The sequence below is a fragment of the Chroicocephalus ridibundus genome, chromosome 2 (assembly GCF_963924245.1).
Source record: "Chroicocephalus ridibundus chromosome 2, bChrRid1.1, whole genome shotgun sequence".
Classification (NCBI taxonomy): domain Eukaryota; kingdom Metazoa; phylum Chordata; class Aves; order Charadriiformes; family Laridae; genus Chroicocephalus; species Chroicocephalus ridibundus.
Genome location: NC_086285.1, coordinates 104,912,468 through 104,931,943, shown reverse-complemented (window position 1 = coordinate 104,931,943; position 19,476 = coordinate 104,912,468). Strand labels below are relative to the sequence as shown.

General features: G+C 40.5%; 1 protein-coding gene across 10 annotated transcripts in view; it reads left to right on the top strand.

Annotated features, from left to right (window-relative positions):
- The first annotated feature begins 554 nt into the window (after nucleotides 1-554).
- Nucleotides 555-19,476, top strand: part of ZNF236 (zinc finger protein 236) — an 80,583-nt gene continuing 61,661 nt past the window's right edge. For 2 of the 10 annotated variants that reach the window (XR_010069986.1, XM_063326413.1), the window contains exons 1-3: nucleotides 13,156-13,358; nucleotides 13,598-13,740; nucleotides 15,052-15,216. Coding sequence is in view for 9 of the 10 variants with exons in the window: in XM_063326413.1 (XP_063182483.1) it covers nucleotides 13,714-13,740; nucleotides 15,052-15,216 (192 nt within the window). In the remaining variant the exon portion in view is untranslated. Of the gene's footprint in view, nucleotides 559-601; nucleotides 747-843; nucleotides 894-961; nucleotides 981-2,163; nucleotides 2,181-13,155; nucleotides 13,359-13,597; nucleotides 13,741-15,051; nucleotides 15,217-19,476 lie in introns of those variants that run through there. The other 8 variants (XM_063326408.1, XM_063326404.1, XM_063326406.1 and 5 more) reach the window with 7 other exon arrangements.

Here is a 19,476-nt window from a genome sequence, read left to right as displayed (position 1 = left end):
TGCGTCCGGGTCCCGCACCCCTAGGGCTAAAACCAGAGCTCGGGGAGGGCGCGGGAGGGAAAGGCGGGGAACGACCGCGGCACCGGGAACGACCGCGGCACCGGGAACGACCGCGGCACCGGGAACGACCGCGGCACCGGGAACGACCGCGGCACCGGGAACGACCGCGGCACCGGGAACGACCGCGGCACCGGGAACGACCGCGGCAGCAGCAGCTGTGGCCGAACTAGGCCGTTTCTAGGCCCTGAACAGAAAGCCTCAGCCCGGGATGCTGAAGCGGCGCACACCCAGACCCGCCGTGCCAGGTCTCCACTCAGCAAGCCCGGCCCAGGTCGGCCCCGACCCCACTTCAGCGCATGCGCCACCGCACCCGGATGTACCCACCCCTCACCTCACCCACACGACCCCCCAGCCCCCGCGCATGCGCAGTCGCCCCTCCCCGCCACCGCCCCTCCGCGACCTCTTTCGCGCCGCCGTCGTCCCCCCCCCCCCCCCCCAACCTCCGCCAGCCGGGCGCCCTCAGTGCGCCTGCGCCGCCCGCCCCGCCCCGGCCCTGCTGTGAGTTTCGCCTCTTCCCCTGCTCCCTCTTCCTCCCCCACGGCCTCGCTCCTCCGGTGGGCCCTGTGTGTGCGCCTGCGCCGCCGAGTCCCCCCGGGGCGGCCCGTGTGTAAGGGCCGGGTCCCCGCCCCCTCGGCCCGTTCCCCCCCCCCCTTCACCAACCGCCGCTTCCTCCGCCGTTGCCAAGTGTGTGTGTGTGTGCGCGCGCTGCGGGGGGGGGGGGAGGGGGAGGAACGCACGGGGGGGGGGTGTTAAGGGGAGGGAGGGGGCGGCCATGCCGAGGGGGCGGCCTTCCAAAGCCGGTGGAGAGACGTGCAGGGCCGGCGCCGCGTCAGGTAAAACAGGGTGGCCGGGGCGAGCGCGGTGAGGAGCCCCTGGGACGGACGGAAGGAAGGAAGGAAAGAAAGGGGGTGGTGATGGCGGTGTGTAGAAGCGCGGCGCGCTGCGAGATGGCGGAAAAAAAAAGCCTCCGCGGGCTCCCGCATATAGTCCCCGGATATGGGGTGGAGGGAGGCCGGGTCTATTGTGCGAGTGTATAGGCGAGAGGGCGGAGGGGAGGGAGCCTGGCCCGGCCCTGCGGAATGATACCGAGCGGGTAGCGCCCGCCGCCCCACACGGCGCCGGCGGCTGGGCTGAACGGAGCCCGCTCGGCCCGGCCTGGCCCGCCGAGTCCCGCCGCCCGCGCGCGGAGCCGCCGGCCTCCCTCTTGGGGAGCGGCGGTCCTAATGGCCCCCTCGCCCGCGGCGGGGAACCGGTGGCGGTGCCGGCCGTTGCGTTCGTTCGCTGGCGCCGTCTAAGTGTTTGTGGGCCCAGGCCGGTGGCATGGCTTTCTGTTCCCTCCCGGCCCGCGGCGCGGCTGCTGCGGGCCGGCCGGAGCTGGCGCGGGCCGGAGGAGGAGGGAGGACGGTACGGGAAGGGTCCGCAGTCCTTCCGCCGCTCTTCCCCTTCCCCTCGCACTGCCTCCCCTCCCCCCCCGGGGCAAATTAACGAGAGCTTCCAATAAAGGATGATAAAGGAGTGTGCAAATAGGATTCAACTCTTACATCTCTCTGGTTACAAGAAGGAGGGCTTTCTGGTTTTCAGGCTTTAAAAAAAACACCTTTGTAGTCGTTTTCTTTGTGGGTACGTGTATAAAAACGAACTGGTTTTCTTTCCCAAACGTGTATTAGTCTGCCTTACGCTTTAATTTTTAAATCTTCGCTTGCGTTTTAGTGTCGATGATGACAGAATGCTCCAGGGCAGGATTAGTTTGAGCTTGGATTTTTCTGACAGCGTTTTGTAGCTAGTGAGTTTTCTGGCTCTTTTGTGTAGTTCAGTCCTGATGATGTTACTAGGGACCTGTGAGTAGTATGTGAATAAAGCCCACAAACTGCAGAAATACTGTGTTTCAGGTAGACTTGAAACCCTCTTCAGTGACTCTTCTTTCAGTGCAAATATGTAGCACCAGAATTATTTTTTTTTTATAACCATGTAGAATGGGGAGAGATTTCATAAAACTTTAAAATACCATGGTTATTTCAGTCATGAAAATTCAACTAATTAATATTTTCAGTATATATTTAGAATGTCTGGTTTTCTGAGTGCTTGGAGATGAGCTCTGGCTGTTAAAGAGGAATGTGTAGGTGAGCCTTCTGTGAAATACTTTTTGTAGAATTGAAATGTGCTGGCAGGCGAAAAAAAAAATAATGCTGTACTCTTACATGAACATTATGAAGTTGGGTATCCAGTGTGGAAACCCAAATGGGCCACAGGTTCCTACCCGAAGTTTTTATTATTTTTTTGTTGTTGGAGACATCCTGACTTTTGAACACTAAATAGTAAGTATATAAAGAAGGACCTAAAGAGCTTTGGCTATTACCAGTTTTGGAAGCCAAGCAGCTTTAAAAAAAAGTTTATTTTAACTAAAATGTCTACTTAATTCTCTAGTAATTCTTGCAAGGGTATGCGTATATCATGTATGCGTAGCTCCTGTAATAATGTCATGATGTATGAATGAGAAAAAGATCAAGACCAAGACAAGCTGTCAGAAAAAGTGCCTAGTAGCTGTATCCCTTTTGCTTGTCCCCCTTGATCTTAGACCCTTCCTATAGCAAGAGGTATGGCTGATAGGATTTACTGTGAGTTTGATCATATGGTGTATTTTTCATGTATTTCATTTTTTAAAAAGAAATTTGCTAATTTATTAATGAAATTGCTTCATAGAGGTAGTTTGATTGCAGACGGCAGTTTAGAATTACAGGGTCTAAGGCTACCACAGGGATTCAGAGACTTCTGCAGTCTGCAGTTGCAAGGACTCTGCCCAGTATAGGCAAATATTGTGGATTCTGGAGTCTTTGGTCCTTGAGATTTCAGCAGTTTGTGAAAACAGCAAAGTCAGTGTTGGCAAGCGTCGCATTTTTTTTCTGCACTTCAGTGTGGCTAAAAGAAGGTCATGAATGAAGAAGCTCTGGCTGAGCAGGACAGTTTGAATCTGGGTAATTTACATTCTCAGGACATTTGGCTGTTTGTCCCATTCAGGCACAGGCTGACAGACTTTGAAAACTGGTTGTGAATTCCACAGGCTTAAATTTTAGCAGAAGGGATTTTATTTAGAAAATACATGTTTAGAAAAATAAACGTCGTATCTTTTGCTTAGGAAGTTGTACATTTTTAGGTTTTGTTCCTTTTTAGTGTGGCCCTCAGAATTCCTACGACCCTGGTACACTAATGTCTGTCACAGAACAGAAGTGTTGCTGTCTGTAGTTGTACAGTCTGTATGTTTATGGTAATATAGCTTTGTTTGGAAGAAAATAAAGGTGAATCAGTAATATTTTCTTGTGCAGCTTCCTTAGACTTCTTTAACCACTGTGCATATCAAATACTAGAACAAGTTCTTTGTTCTAGGAAAATTAAATATGTTAGATTAAAAAAAACTGAACTCTAGACAGAAATAAACCAAACAATATCTACCTCAATGGCTGCGGTTCTAAGAGAACTGTTTTTGCATCAGTAGTGTCTTCCCAAAACTGTCTTGCAAGTCTCTCTCTTTTTTTTTTTTTTTTTGAATGCTTAATTGAGCTGTTCAAATTGACCTCTCTGATAGGCACAAACTGAAACACAGTTTCAGAAGTTGTTTGGACTCAATGATATTAAATGCCTTTTCCAACCTAAACGAATCTATGATTCTATAAGGAAATACATTTTTGTGCATCATTGCCAACGTTCATTTGTTCTTTTAGGATCTCTCTGAGATGTGAGAATGTGATTTCCACTGTTGTTGTGCAGCTAAGGTAGCGCAAAGAAAACGTGCAGGGGAGCATTTATTGTGTTGTATTTATATTGGTATGTTTTCTTATGCCCTTCTATGCATATATTTCTCAGATTTAAGCTTGGGTGTTTTAGTGATACTTTCTTAGTAATGATCCCGCAAACTGTGACCTTTACTTTTAGTTTTACTACCTAACTTTGGATAAAATATTCTTTCTGTGCTTTCTTTAAGATACTAGTGTAATAGAAGATGCTCATTGTAAGTATTTTTGGAGCTTGGGAGAAGTGCCTGAAAACTGAAAAGAAAAAGCCCTGAAACACACAAGTGTTTTGGAAGGTGCAATATGATTTTGCTTTGAGAAAAGTTTTTAAAAATGTTAGGCCTCATATCGTAAGGATGGTATTTTGAAAAACCATACTCAACTTTTTGTTTTAATTAGAATTTAGCAATGAACAGTTACTATTAAGCTTGAATTGAAATAAATATCAGGCTTTTACTGTTCAGTTAGATAACCAATGAAAAGACAATGTTTGAAGATGTATTTGTTATAGATCCAGTATAGTATTTTGGGTGCTTATGGCTATTTTATTAGCTACTGTAGTGGACAAGGGTTTTCTGCAGGTCCGGTGAAAACTTAGGTGAAACCTTGAGACTTTGTCACTGGTTCTTTTTTGTAATTTGAGAGAGTTTCCGTTTTGTCCCAATAAATGTGTAGTTGTTACCATGAGTTGGTAGTCATGGCCTCGCTGTTTCTGTTGTTACTTAAGGCATATGAGAAGTTTGAGGATTCAGTTACTGTTCTTGTACCTTCAGTTGTCTTTTCTTGCCCTAAATTTTCCTTTGCTATAGTGAAGGTCCTTTGTATTTGGTTCAGTACTGCTTGTTGCTGTTTGAGTAGCAGCACCATGAAATTACCAGTTTTTTACTTTCATAGCTGTCTGATCATTTTCAAATAGCAGAAGAGGAATTATTTGAACAGCAAAGGGAAATATTTGCAGGGTGTACTGAAGCATTTTAAGGCTAGAGTGTATGTCCTATATTTAAATCTAAAGGCTACTTTTACACAAGTTTAAACTAAATTCTTCTATGAGGGCAGTTAAAACTGAGTATTTTGTGCCTTGAGAGGACATGAATTTTAACAGAATTCACATATGAAGAGTAGTAAATATTAAATACACACAGATAAGAAACACAGAGAAAGTGGTGTAGCTTTAGCTCTGCCTTTGCAGACCTGGCTGTATTTTGTTTGCTTCCTTTCAGTTCTCTATCATCACTTAGGGTGTGGACATATTGAACTAGGGGAAAGTCAGTTCTGAGATTTTACATTCAATTTTGTATTAGTGAAGAAAAATGCAACTTGAACTCACTGGTTAATATAAGTTCAGGGAAGACTTATGTAGATTATTTTAGTAGCTGTGCACTGGGATTTTATGCAGTGACCTCTGACTGACAAGTACAAGAACAGGTGAGTGATGGTTTACAGGCAAGAATGAAAAGGTTGTGGTACTACTTCTGTGATGTGGGCTACATCTTTCAAATATGATATGTGTAGGTAATTCCTTTTCAAAATATACAGGAGGTACAACTGCTGAAACTTTTGGTTTAGAAATGGGAATCTTTAGGCTTTAATAATGATACTTTTCTTTGGTCATCTTGGTGTTCTACAGTAACAGAATCAAGTTTATGCAGGAGGGGTATGTTGGGTCACAGCGAGAAGAGTTAGATTATACTGGTATTCTTTAATTCTACATTAGGTCCTCCTTGTATTTGAAATATGTCTGTGCTGTTTCACCAATAATCTATACAGTTAAATAACCTGTGCTTAAGTTCTGGCTGCGTGATAACTTCAGCCTTGTTCTGCCCCTTTTCCGTAGTCTTCTGCAAATTGCAGGTCCTCATTATTTTGTGCCCTATTGCAGTCGCGCTCATACCTCCGTACCTTATTCGTTCCTATGCGTTGTTTCCAAATATAATTAAATTTCTATTTGAGACCTCTCATGTCTCTTTCTTTTGAGGTTTTCTGCTGTAGTTGGATTGTGTTCCCTCTCAGGGAGAAGGAAGATCATCTAACAAATCCTTTAGTTCATTCTTAAATTACTGTTAACAGTGTAGTGGCTGGACACAGGTAAGGGTCAAGGTCTCGGGCATGAGACATCCAAATCATATAAAAATCATACAAAAACTAACAGCTGGAAAATACTAGCTAGCAGAGTTGGTTAAGGAAATGCCAATTTTCAGTTATTTATGTAGATTAGGATGATGGGGATTGGTTAACCCCCTGGCCAGCAATCAGGCACCCACCAGCCACTCGCTTACTTCCTCCTGCGGTAGGGTGGGAGAGAGAATTGGAATACCAAAAGCAAGAAAAAGCTTGTGGGTTGAGATAAAAAAGAACCCCTACCAACCAGGTGATACAAAGGCAAATATTCACCACCTCTCACAAGCAGACTGATGCTCAGTCAGTCTCTGAGAAAAGATTGCCTTGGAAGGACCACCCACGAATTTGTGTTGCTGTGCATTATGTATGGCATGGAATATCTTTTTGGTTAATTTGCATCAGCTGTCCCTTCCAACCTCTCGCCCACCCTCATCCTACTCATTGTGGGGGCAGAGTGAGAAACAGAGAAAGCCTTCACGCTGTACAAGCTCTGTTCAGCAATAGCTAAAACATTGGTGTGTTACCAGCATTGTTTTAGTCACAGATTTAAAACACAGCACCATACGGGCTGCTATGAAGAAAGTTAACTCCATCCCAGCCAGACCCAGTACAATCTGTTCAGCATTGCACTGACTACAGCTACAATGGAGCTGTTAATTCTGTGTCCCGTCAGGCTTCCCTGCTGCCTGCAGTGCATCAGTGTGGCCACGCAACTTCTGGAGTCATCTGTGGTCCACAAAGGAGTGCAGCTGCTTTGTGTCGGCAAATGCTGAGCGTTTGGCACCTGGACATCCATCTCAGTAGTGTGCTCCTGGAAGTTGGGTGTCTGGACTGGTACGACTTTAAATTACAGATTGAGTATTGGCCAAAATGTAATAAAACTACCTTTTCTTATATGAGCAAATTTTAATTAATTTCTGGATTTTGCTCCAATACATGGACTGAGAGTTGAGTCTTTCCCCTGAGCCACCCATTAGAAGTCATGAGGAATGACTGCTGTTTTTCTTTAAGAAAGTGATGAGTTATGTTTAAATTAATTTGATTGTTCTGTGATTGCAGAACTAAGCAAAATGTTTTAATGATTCATTGTCGTCTGTGTTCAATGACTTCCAGTGTAGCAGGAGGAAACATCAATATCACCATCCCTGTTTTGTTCTCTTGTCCTACTGCTTTCTTCCCACTCATAAATTAGTAAATAGGTTTTGATAGGGTCAGACCCTTTTGTCCCTAAGCTTGCCAGCTGCCATTTAACTTCAGTGACAAGTTTTCATCCATGAATTCCTCACTCTCGAGCGTTGTATTCGCAGTGTCCTCTCAGTTGGATGCGAGTAGGCTGTTAGAGATCTAATAAGGGTGTGCTGAGTTTACAGCTGAGTGGGTCCATCTGTGCTTTGCAGAGAAGGCTGCAGGCTGCCATGAGGCACGGTGCTGCTTACATAAGGAAGGAATGATTGGGAGTGCTCTAATTCTGTCTTCCTCCTTCCACACTGAGTTGTCATCGGTGGCTTATAGCAGAGAGCACCTGCTTGCTGACTCAGCTCCCCTGGGTCAAGTTTTCACGAAGGCTGTATCACAGAAATCTGTAGCAGAGTTGACCCGAAGCTTGATGGCCGCTGCTCTGTGAGGGACAATTAATTTTAAAACAATTTAAAGGTTGTAATATTAAGACTATTTGAATAAGTCCATAAAGTTTATTATCTTTGATAAGTGCTTTGCAGATCTGATTCTGGTATTTTTGGGGACTTTTAACAAACTGTAAGAATACAGCCAAAATGTATGACAGTGCATAATGAGCTAAGTGCTCACTGTTTAGTTTAATTGTATTGATACTTGACTGTCTCACTCAAGCTGGGATGGAGTAGGGTTGATTTATGTTGCAGCTAGACAAACATGCAAATTGCAAAAAAAAAAAAAAGAGACAGTAGTTTTTGCACTGTTTCCATACAGTTAATAGTAATAAATGGCAGTTTTAAACTTTGCAGCTGTTCAGTGAGGGTTCAGGTCGGTGCCTGGGAAGGTCATGGAACAGATCCTCCTCAGTGCCATTACACGGCACATGCAGGAGAACAGGGTGATCAGGCCCAGTCAGCATGGGTTTGTGAAGGGCAGGTCATGCCTATCAAACCTAATATCCTTCTATGATAAGGTGACCCACTTAGTGGATGAGGGAAAAGCTGTGGATGTTATCTACTTGGATTTTTGCAAAGCTTTTGACACCGTTTCCCACAGCATTCTCCTGGAGAAACTGGCTGCTCATGGCCTGGACAGGTGTACTCTTCGCTGGGTAAAAAACTGGCTGGACGGCCGTGCCCAGAGAGTGGTGGTAAATGGAGTTAAATCCAGTTGGTGTCCGGTCACAAGTGGTGTCCCCCAGGGCTCGGTGCTGGGGCCGGTTCTCTTTAATATCTTTATCAATGATCTGGATGAAGGGATCGAATGCACCCTCAGTAAGTTCGCAGATGACACTAAACTGGGCGGGCGTGTTGATCTGCGTGAGGGTAGGTTGGCTCTGCAGAGGGATCTGGACAGGCTGGACCGATGGGCTGAGACCAATGGTATGAGGTTCAACAAGGCCAAATGCCGGGTCCTGCACTTGGGACACAACAACCCCATGCAGCGCTACAGGATTGGGGCAGAGTGGCTCGAAAGCAGCCCGACAGAAAAGGACTTGGGAGTGTTGGTTGACAGCCGGCTGAATATGAGCCAGCAGTGTGCCCAGGTGGCCAAGAAGGCCAACAGCATCCTAGCCTGTATCAGGAACAGTGTGGTGAGCCGGACTAGGGAAGTGATCATCCCCCTGTACTCGGCACTGGTGAGGCCCCACCTCGAGTACTGCGTTCAGTTTTGTGCCCCTCGCTACAAGAGGGACATTGAGGTGTTGGAGCGTGTCCAGAGAAGGGCTACAAAGCTGGTGAGGGGTCTGGAGGACAAACCTTATGAAGAATGACTGAGGGAGCTGGGGATGTTTAGCCTGGAGAAGAGGAGGCTGAGGGGAGACCTTATCACCCTCTACAACTACCTGAAAGGAGGCTGTAGAGAGATGGGGGCTGACCTCTTCTCCCTGGTGACAAGTGATAGGACGAGGGGAAACGGGTTCAAGTTACGTCAGGGGAGGTTTAGATTGGATATTAGGAAACGTTTTTTCACTGAAAGGGTTATTAAACATTGGAATAGGCTGCCCAGGGAGGTGGTGGATTCACCATCCCTGGAGGTGTTTAAAAAAAGGGTAGATGGGGCACTGAGGGACATGGTTTAGAAGTGGCTCTTGTCAGGGTAGGCTAAAGGTTGGACTCGATGATCTTAAAGGTCCCTTCCAACCTCAACAATTCTATGATTCTATAATTTGTTGCAGTGTGCAGGCCTGAAGGAATCACTTGTTTTTCAGGGAATTCATTACTCTGATACTCATTTTTGTTTTCTCTGTGTGTATGTTTGTTTCTGGATGGCAATAAGTAGCTTCTCTCTAGTAAGACCATGCTAATTTTTCATACAATTTTGTTGACATCATATACTTAATCAGTTAATGTCTTTAAATGAAACCTCAGACTTCTAATTCTATGTTGTTGACTTGAAAGGCATTTTATTACTTTGTTAACAGACAACAGACTTATGTTTTTATCTGGACAGAGCATATCTGACAATAAACAGATTGCTTAATATGTATACCCAATACTTACATTTTTCTGGGAGCATAGGCACCATATTTGCTATTTATGATAAGATTGCTAATCTGATAAGTGGAGAATTGTGACCATCAAATGCTGTATCGTGTATGTCAGTATTCTTATTTTGTTTCCCTGTGGTACACAGGGAATGTTTAGAGAATTTTTGTTTGGGTTTTTTTTTTGTTTGTTTGTTTTTAATTAACAAATTCATCAGTGCATTTAAAAGTTCAGGTTCCTTAACCCACTGCCAACTTCTTCTATTGGCATCATCTCCCGTGTTTTTGGGTATTCAAAAATACTGGCCTTTAAGACAGGTTCAGTATTGGTATGGTACAGAGGTATCAGTGTAAATAGTCTTTGCCTAGTTATTAGTTCTTCTAACAAGAAGCTCTGTCAAACTGTTATTTCATTTTTGTATTGAAATCAAGACAGACCCAAGTCATACTTCATGAATCTGTGACACCTGCCTGAAAAGTTAAAATGTAGCTCACTTGATTGTTACCTTTTTAATGGACAATGTCTTTCCTGTTTTTCTGTCTCCCGATTCTAAACACAACATAAAGGTTTTCTCCTTGCTGTTACCCAATTGCTTGATTTCAGCAGGGGTATGGTTCTGAATACTTCCGTTGTCACTACTGAAAGAATAAAATAAAAAGTCACTTCCTGCATCTTTATTAAAAGGGAGCTGTGCAACTCTCAGAAATACCCAGTATTTGGCTGGTAATAATTTTAGTGAGAATACAAGTGAAAAAAGTTTATTATAGTTTCATCCTCTGCCTTAAGCCACTTCAGACATAGTGTTAATGAATAAATGAATTTGTGTTTTAATTGTAATCTGCATTAGATCTCAATCCTGCCTTTTAAGTGAAAGTGAAACAACTGAACTTCCAGAGTTCTTTTAGGTCCAAACTGGACTGGTTTTCTATTCAGACTGGCTGTAACTACTTAGAGTAGTCTTCAGCCTGATCTTTCAATAGTCGAGTCTTTGAAAATTTCTGGAATCTAACCTAAATGGATTTGCTGTGCCTTATCCGTAAGGATTTCTGCAGTAAGTGTCATCTGCCAAGTCAAGCTGGACTATACAGTCCAGTTGCTGATTCTAGGGTGCAGCCCTGACTCCAAGACATCTGTCTTTTCCTCTTTAGCAATATGAAAGATAGAACCAAAAGAAGCTGAAGATATGAGTTTGCAGAGTTACGAAGATTTTCTGTGAAAGAGTAATGCTTAAGATCTTACAGAGATAAGCAATGAATTTGCTAAACATGTGCCTTCTCTTTCTTCTTCCTTGGGGTCTGAGGGTTGTTAGGAAGGTGGAAAGGCTTGCAGGCAGCTCAGGGTTATGATCACCCATGAACTAGTCTTGAGAAACTCCTGACGCTTCGACATGGGGTGTAATTTGCTCAGCTCCTCATTTTGCAAAGTCTAGGCTGTTTTTCTGTTCTTATCTATAAAATATTTTAAGATTATGCTTTTCTTACCCTGTTCTATTTATTCTAGTGGTGGTCATTTCCTGCTTTCTAAAGAAAGGCTGAAATATCTTCTTCCTGTATATCTCTGTGCATTACGTGGTATGATTTCATATACTTAATCACTTGAGTTCTGTTGAAACATTACAAGGATATTTAATTTTTAGTTAACGTATCATTAATTTAAAGTCCTTTTTGAATTCCAGAAGGAAAGTCATGGTCTGTCGATTAATCAGTATTGCAGTTAACACAGATATGCTACACATTTTAATAAAAATTATGTATAGAAATGTTATTGACCTGAAAAATAAGTCACTTGGTAATCTCATTCAGTTACTAGTGAGCATGTTGCTTTTCCTGTGTTTTAAGTTGTAGACAAGTTAGCACCCTTGATTATTTCAAAGTTATACTTTTGCTGCTTCAATTGCTTAGGCATTGTTTTTGTGTGTTGTCCAGTGTCTTTGATCTCGAGAGGAATGTTTAAAGATAATAATCTCTTCGGTTTATGGAGAAGGTTTAAAGGCCTTTCTAAAGTCATGGATTGGATCATTTTTCAGTTGTCAGTTTAAACTGGGAGGTCAGGCCTTCATGGGGTTGAACAATTACCCCTTTTTCTAGGGGAAAGGAAAGCTTCTTGCATTAAGTCTTCATGTACTCCAAGTATCGGAGTAGATTCTTCATTTATCTCTCCTTTTCTTGTAATACCAATATTTACATAAACTGATTTTTTGCCTTTTAATTCTACTGAGTTATATTTATCACAAGGACATGTAAAGGACAGTGTCTTGTATTTAAAGCTGTGCTTTTCAGCTTTTCACGGACTGTGACTGTTTCAAGGATGGAAAGGACACCTGTTATTGATAGGGTTTGCATATACTATGAATTTGCAGCTGAGAATTCTTTAAAGGATGCAGTAGGTTTAAGTTTATACATGTTAAAGATTTGTGGTACAAAGCAAATTATTTATTTCCAACAGAAGGATGCAGAACTAAACTTTGCGAAGCAAAGGTCAGTTGTGTGACTTAGTCCAGAAATGGGAAGTATAAGTCCCCAGGACATTGTTTAGTTGTGATTTCTTGCCCAAAATATCTTGCGCTGAAATGTTTCCTAGAGCTTCCTCAACTACAAGCTTTTTGAGTTTGTCTGTGAGAAATTTAGCAGGAAGAAAAAGTGGTCAGGATTCAATGTACTGATTTAATTATTTTTTTTTTTCTGGAATGAGACAGGACTTCGAGGTAGGTGCAGTACTGAGCAGCAATACTCTATGAATCATAATCTTTGATTTCCTCTGAGGAAATGTAAACAGGCTGCTGTAAACTTTTAGTTGTGCTGTTACTTCCTATGCCGTATTCTTACATACATGATGAAAAGTACTGCCTTTCTTAAAGGGAAACATCAGGCCTTGTGTGTCTAGATAATAAAATCAAAGTTCCCTTTTTTTTTTTGCATCTTGTTGCATTCTGTTGTTAATGGACTTCGTTGAATTGTGTCAGTGTTTGAAACTGAATTCTATGGGCTTTTTCTCTTTTTAGTGTCCCTAATCTGCAACATGAGTCAATTGATTTTTGTTTTTGTTTTATTAATACTGCTTTGAATGATCTTACATATTTTAACTCCTCCTGCCCATTGCTTTTCTCAAAGTTTTTCTTAAATTGAGATAACTTCCTTAGTAATACAGAATCTTCTCAAGTGTAGTATGCGTTTAACTTATTTGGATATTTAAGATATAAGGAAAATATTAATAGGACTGATTTCACCATTTAAGCAAGAGGATATAGAAGCTTGCAACTTGTATATCAAAAGCTATGTGACTGTGGGAATTCAAAACAAGGAAACTGTGAGGTTAGACTGTGTCTGTTAAAAACATAATCATTTTTTTCTCCATTGAATTTGTGTGTACACAGTTTAACTGGCAGTTTATTGCATCTCTCAGCTATTTGAAACATTGGTGTTGGTTTTACAGCTGTAAAGGTAACTAATGAAGGTTTGACATTGCCGGAAGTAAAAGAAAGAAAAGATGCCTAAATTTTTCTTAAAGAAAAAAAAAAGAGAGAGAAAAGAGTGGAGAAGGGCATAAAACCTGTGTAGTCTGAACTGCTGACTATGTTGTATTAAAAATTTTTTTTGAAACACATGATGTAATATTATTAAAAGTAAACCCTGGCAGTATTTTACTCAGGTATTTAGGAGCATTTTACTTTGTTGCAGACTTCATGGGTGTTTATGAAGCACAGGAAGAATTGACGTCAAATTAATAGTATAAGGTGATCATTTTTCTCCTTAACGACTGGCAGTGAGAGGGATGCATATTCCTTTGATCCTATGTCAATGGAAGCAGTAACATTTATGCCTGAGACTTGTGAGACCCAGTGAATTTGAAGTCTTATATATGTCAGAATGTTACAGGAGTTTGGATAGTTTCTGCTCCAAAGAATTCTGGGGTTTATAATAAATTATAAATGAAATGTGACTTCATACAAATGTTTCGATGCTTGTTTTGTAGATGATGTTCTGACACCGAATAGAGAGAACAGTAATTTTCCCTACCAAGTACCTAACTTCCATAAGTGTGAGATCTGTTTGCTCTCTTTTCCAAAAGAGACCCGGTTCCAGCGCCATATGAGGGATCATGAGCAAAATGACAAGGTACGAATTTTGGTAGATAAAAACTTAGAAAATACCCATGTATGTTGATATTTTCACATACTGACAAGTAAAGCTAAAAAAAGAAATAATTTTCAGGTTTTTTTAATGACCTCACTAATAATTACTACTTGGGGACCCTCAGAGTTTTATGAAGTTTCTCTTTCATTTTCCCTCTTTTCCTTTGAGACAGGACCTTATTTTGATGCCCTTTAATTAGATTGTTGTTTCCAGCTCAGTAATTTTTAATTTCAGCCATTGTCTACCCATATTCAGGTAGATGAGAAAAATGTATGGGTTTCTTTTAATCAAATTTGCAAACTGATTCTACCCACGAGCAATAAAAAGAAAATAATGCTTATATTGATTAACTGGACCCCCACTACTGTTTTATAGCTGTTTCCAGTAATGTCAAGCGACCTAATCTAGTATGTGTGTATTAGTAGGTTAATGTCATCACTTGAGCTGCTTACAAATCAAATTTGGGAAAGAATGAAAAAAATCTTAATCACAGGTATGTGATTAAGACTGGACTGACTTTAAATGAAGCTTTTTGTCACAGGTTTTGTCTGTAACCTGAAGCATTTCATCTCTGTTCCTTGCTTTCTATTTCACAAAGCTAAAAATGCTTTACAAGTGATGGAAAAATAATTTTATTACTGTTTGAGGTAGCTGTAGGTACAGATGAATTTTTACAAAATGTAGGACTTTGAGATGATAATTCGTGTATAAAAAGAACTACTTACACAAGTTTCAATGTTGTAAATTGGTATCTAAAAAACGGAAGTTGATGTTTTTAAAACCATGCCATTGCACACTTTTGTAAGAGCTTGTGTATCTGAAAGTGAAGGTGCTCTTAAAGAATGAAAACTGATTATGCAGACACCGACTGAAGAACAGTCAATCCTAGCATAAACTAAGCTCTTTGCTGGTTCGATTATTAATTTTGCTTAAGGAGAGTTCACATTTTCCATTGAAGTAGGAAAACTTATTTCCATCTCTTGCTCATTCTTCTCTCCTGATAACTTCACTTTCCTCAGACAGCCTCAGTTTTGAGTCTCTGCTTTCTTTAGTTCCTCAACCACCTTTCCTCATACACTCTTGAAATGCTGTATTTGCATTTTCAATAGAGAGATGCAAAGAAGAGAAAATAATTGACTGATGTTATTAAGGATCAATATCATATATAGGTACTTGAAATATGCTTTTTTATTTAAAACATTTTGAGTTGTATGGTCATATGTGTCACCTAGGCTGTATGTAACTTACGGGAAGATTGAATTTTGTCTTTATTTTTGTGGTTTTAACAAACAGCCCCACCGATGTGACCAGTGTCCAATGTCATTCAATGTTGAATTCAACTTGACACTTCATAAATGTACTCATAATGGTGAAGATCCTACGTGTCCTGTGTGCAACAAGAAATTCTCCAGAGTAGCCAGTCTGAAAGCTCATATAATGCTACATGAGAAAGAAGAGGTAATTCATTAAACCTCATAATTTAAGTTTTGAAAACACATGTCATAATGGTTCTACTTAATCCCTTAACTATATGCTTTAGATTGGTGGATTGAATAAATGGTCTCATTCAGAAGAAAGATAAGACTTTTAATGGGGAGTCTGTTTTAATAATAGTAGGAGAAATTAATATACTGGATTCAAGCAAGTGTTCCTAACCTGTCTTTAATAACAAAGAGAATCTATGCATGTTTGATAGATACCATATCATATATGAATATTAACTGATTAGTTATTTACAAATACTTCTATTTTGAAGCAATTTCTGTGATTTCATGTGCATTGATAAGCCCACATGTAGTAGTCTGAGTGATCATCTTTCATGGCAGATGTCATGATGAGGCGCTCTCTCCATCTGTTTCTTGCATGATGAAGCTCTTCCCTTATCTAGTACTCCCACTCCTGTATTGAGTGGTTATTTTGCTTGAGACGACTTGTTCCTTCCCCTCTCATGATTTCATTTTCCATTTTTATAAGGCATTGGTTAAATTCTTAGCAAACAGTTAATGCCTAGTAATATTCTGCACACTTCGTAGTCATTACTGTGTTACTGCAGTTGCCAGAGTTAATTGTACTGCCCAGAATACCAAGTTCTCAATCATGTAATTACCTCTTCCTCCTGTGAAGGCCTTTTAAAATTGCACTTTGCGTTGGAGATTTGGGTCTGAGTCAAGTATCTACTTTTATCGCCAGACTTCTAATCATAAACATAATAATAGCATGTTTCTCCATACCAACTGCAGACAGCTTACAGCAGTTCTTACTAGCAGGTTTGGGATGATAGGCCTGTTTGCATTTTTCCCTGAAGCAGGCAGAGAATGCCATCTGTAGAGAATGTATTCCTTCTTTAATCTTGTTATCAGTTCACGTTTTGTCATGTACACAGCTGAGTTAAAATGAGAGGACTTGAGTACAATTTTAGTGTATGTTAGTGTATCTATAATGATACATAGCTTAATGGGTATTTGTTGAGGAAACTTGATTTATGAGTTGCTAAAAACATCAGAATAAGGAAACTGAGCATCAAGAAAGATGCCTAAGAGTGATTTTTTTTTTTAGTATTCATTTGTATCACTAAGTGATTTTTCATCCACTTCAGCTGCTCTGATTTTGATACTTGGTGCAGATGTCAGAATAATAGGTTGCGTGATGCCTTTCAATTTAGAATTCAATCTGCAGCTTAAAAATTATATGAACACCTTTCAATTGCTAATGAATATATTCTTGTAATGCTGTGTAATTCTGTGATAAAAGATGAAATAATAATAAACTCATAGAGAATTGCAAGAATGGCTTTCCCGATAGTTATGCATTGGCCTGTAGGACAGCTGGAATTTGAACTTGAAGCAGAGGGTCTTGACAATGGCACTAGCTGTCATTCAGGAGTTTTTCATAGTGTGCAGGATAAGAAGTTAAGTTACCAGGGGAGTACATCTCACTGCTGTTTGCTATCACTTTCTCACTCTTCCTGTTAAAAAGGCTGAAAAATTCGAAAACAGAGCAAAGATACATAACTCACTCATAGGTAGCAGTTGCGCTACTGCGCAAAGCTGAGGTTTGGGTAACTTTAGTCTCGCTTTGTGCTGCATCAGCCAGCTTTATCTCCAGATGAGTGCAGAAGAGCAGTAACAAGAAGCCAGTGTGATTAGAATCATAGATCCCATGGTCTATGTCATTGATGAAGATATTAAACAGTACTGGTCCCAATATGGACCCCTGAGGGACACAGATTAGCTTCTTGAGGTTTCCAGTTAGGTTTGGGAGAGCATATCAGTCTGTATGGAAACGCAGATTTTCATGATTGATTGCTCCTGTGAGAGGTTCCAGAAGGAATTTTCTGGGCTATTTAAAACTATTTTGTAAGAAACTAACTTTTGTCCTTGTGTTCTTTAGTGATTTGTGTGTGGTAAACTGGTGTAATGGAAAAAACTCATGTTCAAAATTCATCACGAAAGGTAGTTTTCTTCTACGTAGTCATAAAGGATATACCTTGCGCAAATATGCCTGACCTTGTAGAGGACTCCTGTTTTTGTCCATTTCCTCAGTGGAAATGGACAGTGGTACTTTTTGAGCCGCTGAGACTCATGCTCGTGAGGAATGCTAAATACAAACAGAAAAAGTCTAGTTTATAGCATTAAAACTGCTAATATATCTTCTTTCTCCATGAGGATGAGGTTTTCTTTGACTTTAGGAAAAACTTAATATGTTGAAAAAGTTAAAACAGATATTTGGTGGATATAGAGTAAAAATTAGAGCTAAAAAATCCTGGTTTATTTTGTGTTTTATTTTTTTGTTTGTTTTTAAATGTTCACTGTATGTGATTTGTCCTGTCTCATAACTTGGGAGCAATTGTCTTTTGAAAAAGTGCAAATGAAAATCTTCTTTTACAGATGGTAGGAGTCATTGATACTAAACAGGTGAAGATCATGAGTTCCAAAGTGTTCTTTCAGATATTGCATCTGATAAATAAAGATAGTTAATACAGGCAGAATTAGATGAGTAAAACTTTCCAAAATTATTTCTGAGTTTGGGAATTTTAAGTATTATCTAGCAGTGTATGAGCAGCCCCTTTTGTTTAATGTTAAGAGGTGGATTTAACCATAGTGAGGTTAACAATGTGCAGTTACTTGTTTTGTGTGTGGTGGTGGATGTTTTGTTGGCTTGAGGGGCGAAAAAATGAATCTGGTACTGCCTGTTCCAGAGAGAGACTATTGGGGTTGATATATTGCTGTTTTCTTGTACAGTTTTTCTATTTTATCATATCCTTGCTTTCCTACAGCAAATTCTACAGTAATGAATAAAAATCCATAGACATCTGTTGTGTCAAATACTTAGGCTACTTTTTTGTTTGTGGAAGTTGCTTAATAGAATATGTGTAGAAGCAACTTAAAGGCATAGATAATCTGTGTCTGAAAAATGCTGAGACATGATTGACAAATTCTCAATTTTGGGGACCATGGGCTTGATATAGTATGCATTATAAGCTTTTCTTCATGTAATTTTTCCCCACTTGTACAAAGAGATCGCAGTAAGCCAAACTTGTTGTATAAGAACAATATTTTTCAATAAGAAGTTGTTGTGGCTTAACCCTAGCCAGCAAGTAGGACCACACAGCTGTTTGCTTATTCTACCCCCAGTGGGATGGGGGAGAGAATTGGAATAGTAAAAGTGACAAAACTCGTGAGTTGAGATAAAGACAGTTTAATAGGTAAAGCAAAAGCTGCACACACAAGCAAAGCAGAAGGAATTCATTGAGTGCTTCCCATGGGCAGGCAGGTGTTCAGCCATCTCCAGGAAAGTAGGGCTCCATCATGTGTAATGGTTACTTGGGAAGACATCACTCTGAACACCCCCCTCTTCCTTCTTCCCCCAGCTTTATATGCTGAGCATGACGTTATATGGTATAGAATACCCTTTTGGTCAGCTGTCCCAACTGTGTCTCTTAACAACTTCTTGTGCCCCCTCAGCCTCCTCACTGGTGAGGTGGTGTGAGGAGCAGAAAAGGCCTTGACTGTGTAGCAGCAACTAAAAACTTTCAGTGTTATCAACATTATTCTCATCCTAAATCCAAAACAGCACTATACCAGCTGCTAGTAAGAAAGTTAACTCTATCCCAGTCAAAACCAGAAGTATTTTTACTCAGATTTGAATGTAGATCCTGGAAAAGAAAGTAATATATATGTATTTATTTATTGTCCCACGCTATAATGTGAGGCCAGTAATAATGATCTGTAGGTTAGATTAAGCAAGTCATTTTTGAGGTAGTATTTCATTAAATGACTTTTAAAGATTTTTAAGTTTTTGTGTGGAAACATCTGGCAATATTGCAGAATTCTTGTTTTTTCAGACTTAAGGAACAAATTTATTGTCAAAGCATTTTAAAAATAGCACTTCATATCTTTGTTCCTCTTGTTTAAAACATTCTTGTTGATGCTGTTATTTAAATGAACACTGGTTGTTTTTTTTTCCCCTTGTTGATCATTCAAGGAGGAAAAAAAAGGGAGGGAGGATAAAAAGCATTTCCATTTGCAGTGATAATTACAATTATTGAAAAACAAACCGAGAAGAAAACTATCTGAAGTTACTTACACGCACCAGTAAGGAAAATGTAACAGATGTATTGCCAAAGAGATGGTGAATATTTTTACACACTTAATCTTAACTGTCTGCTTAGATTCTGTAGAATAAAGATACACTGAGAAATGAAATTATGGTTTTGAA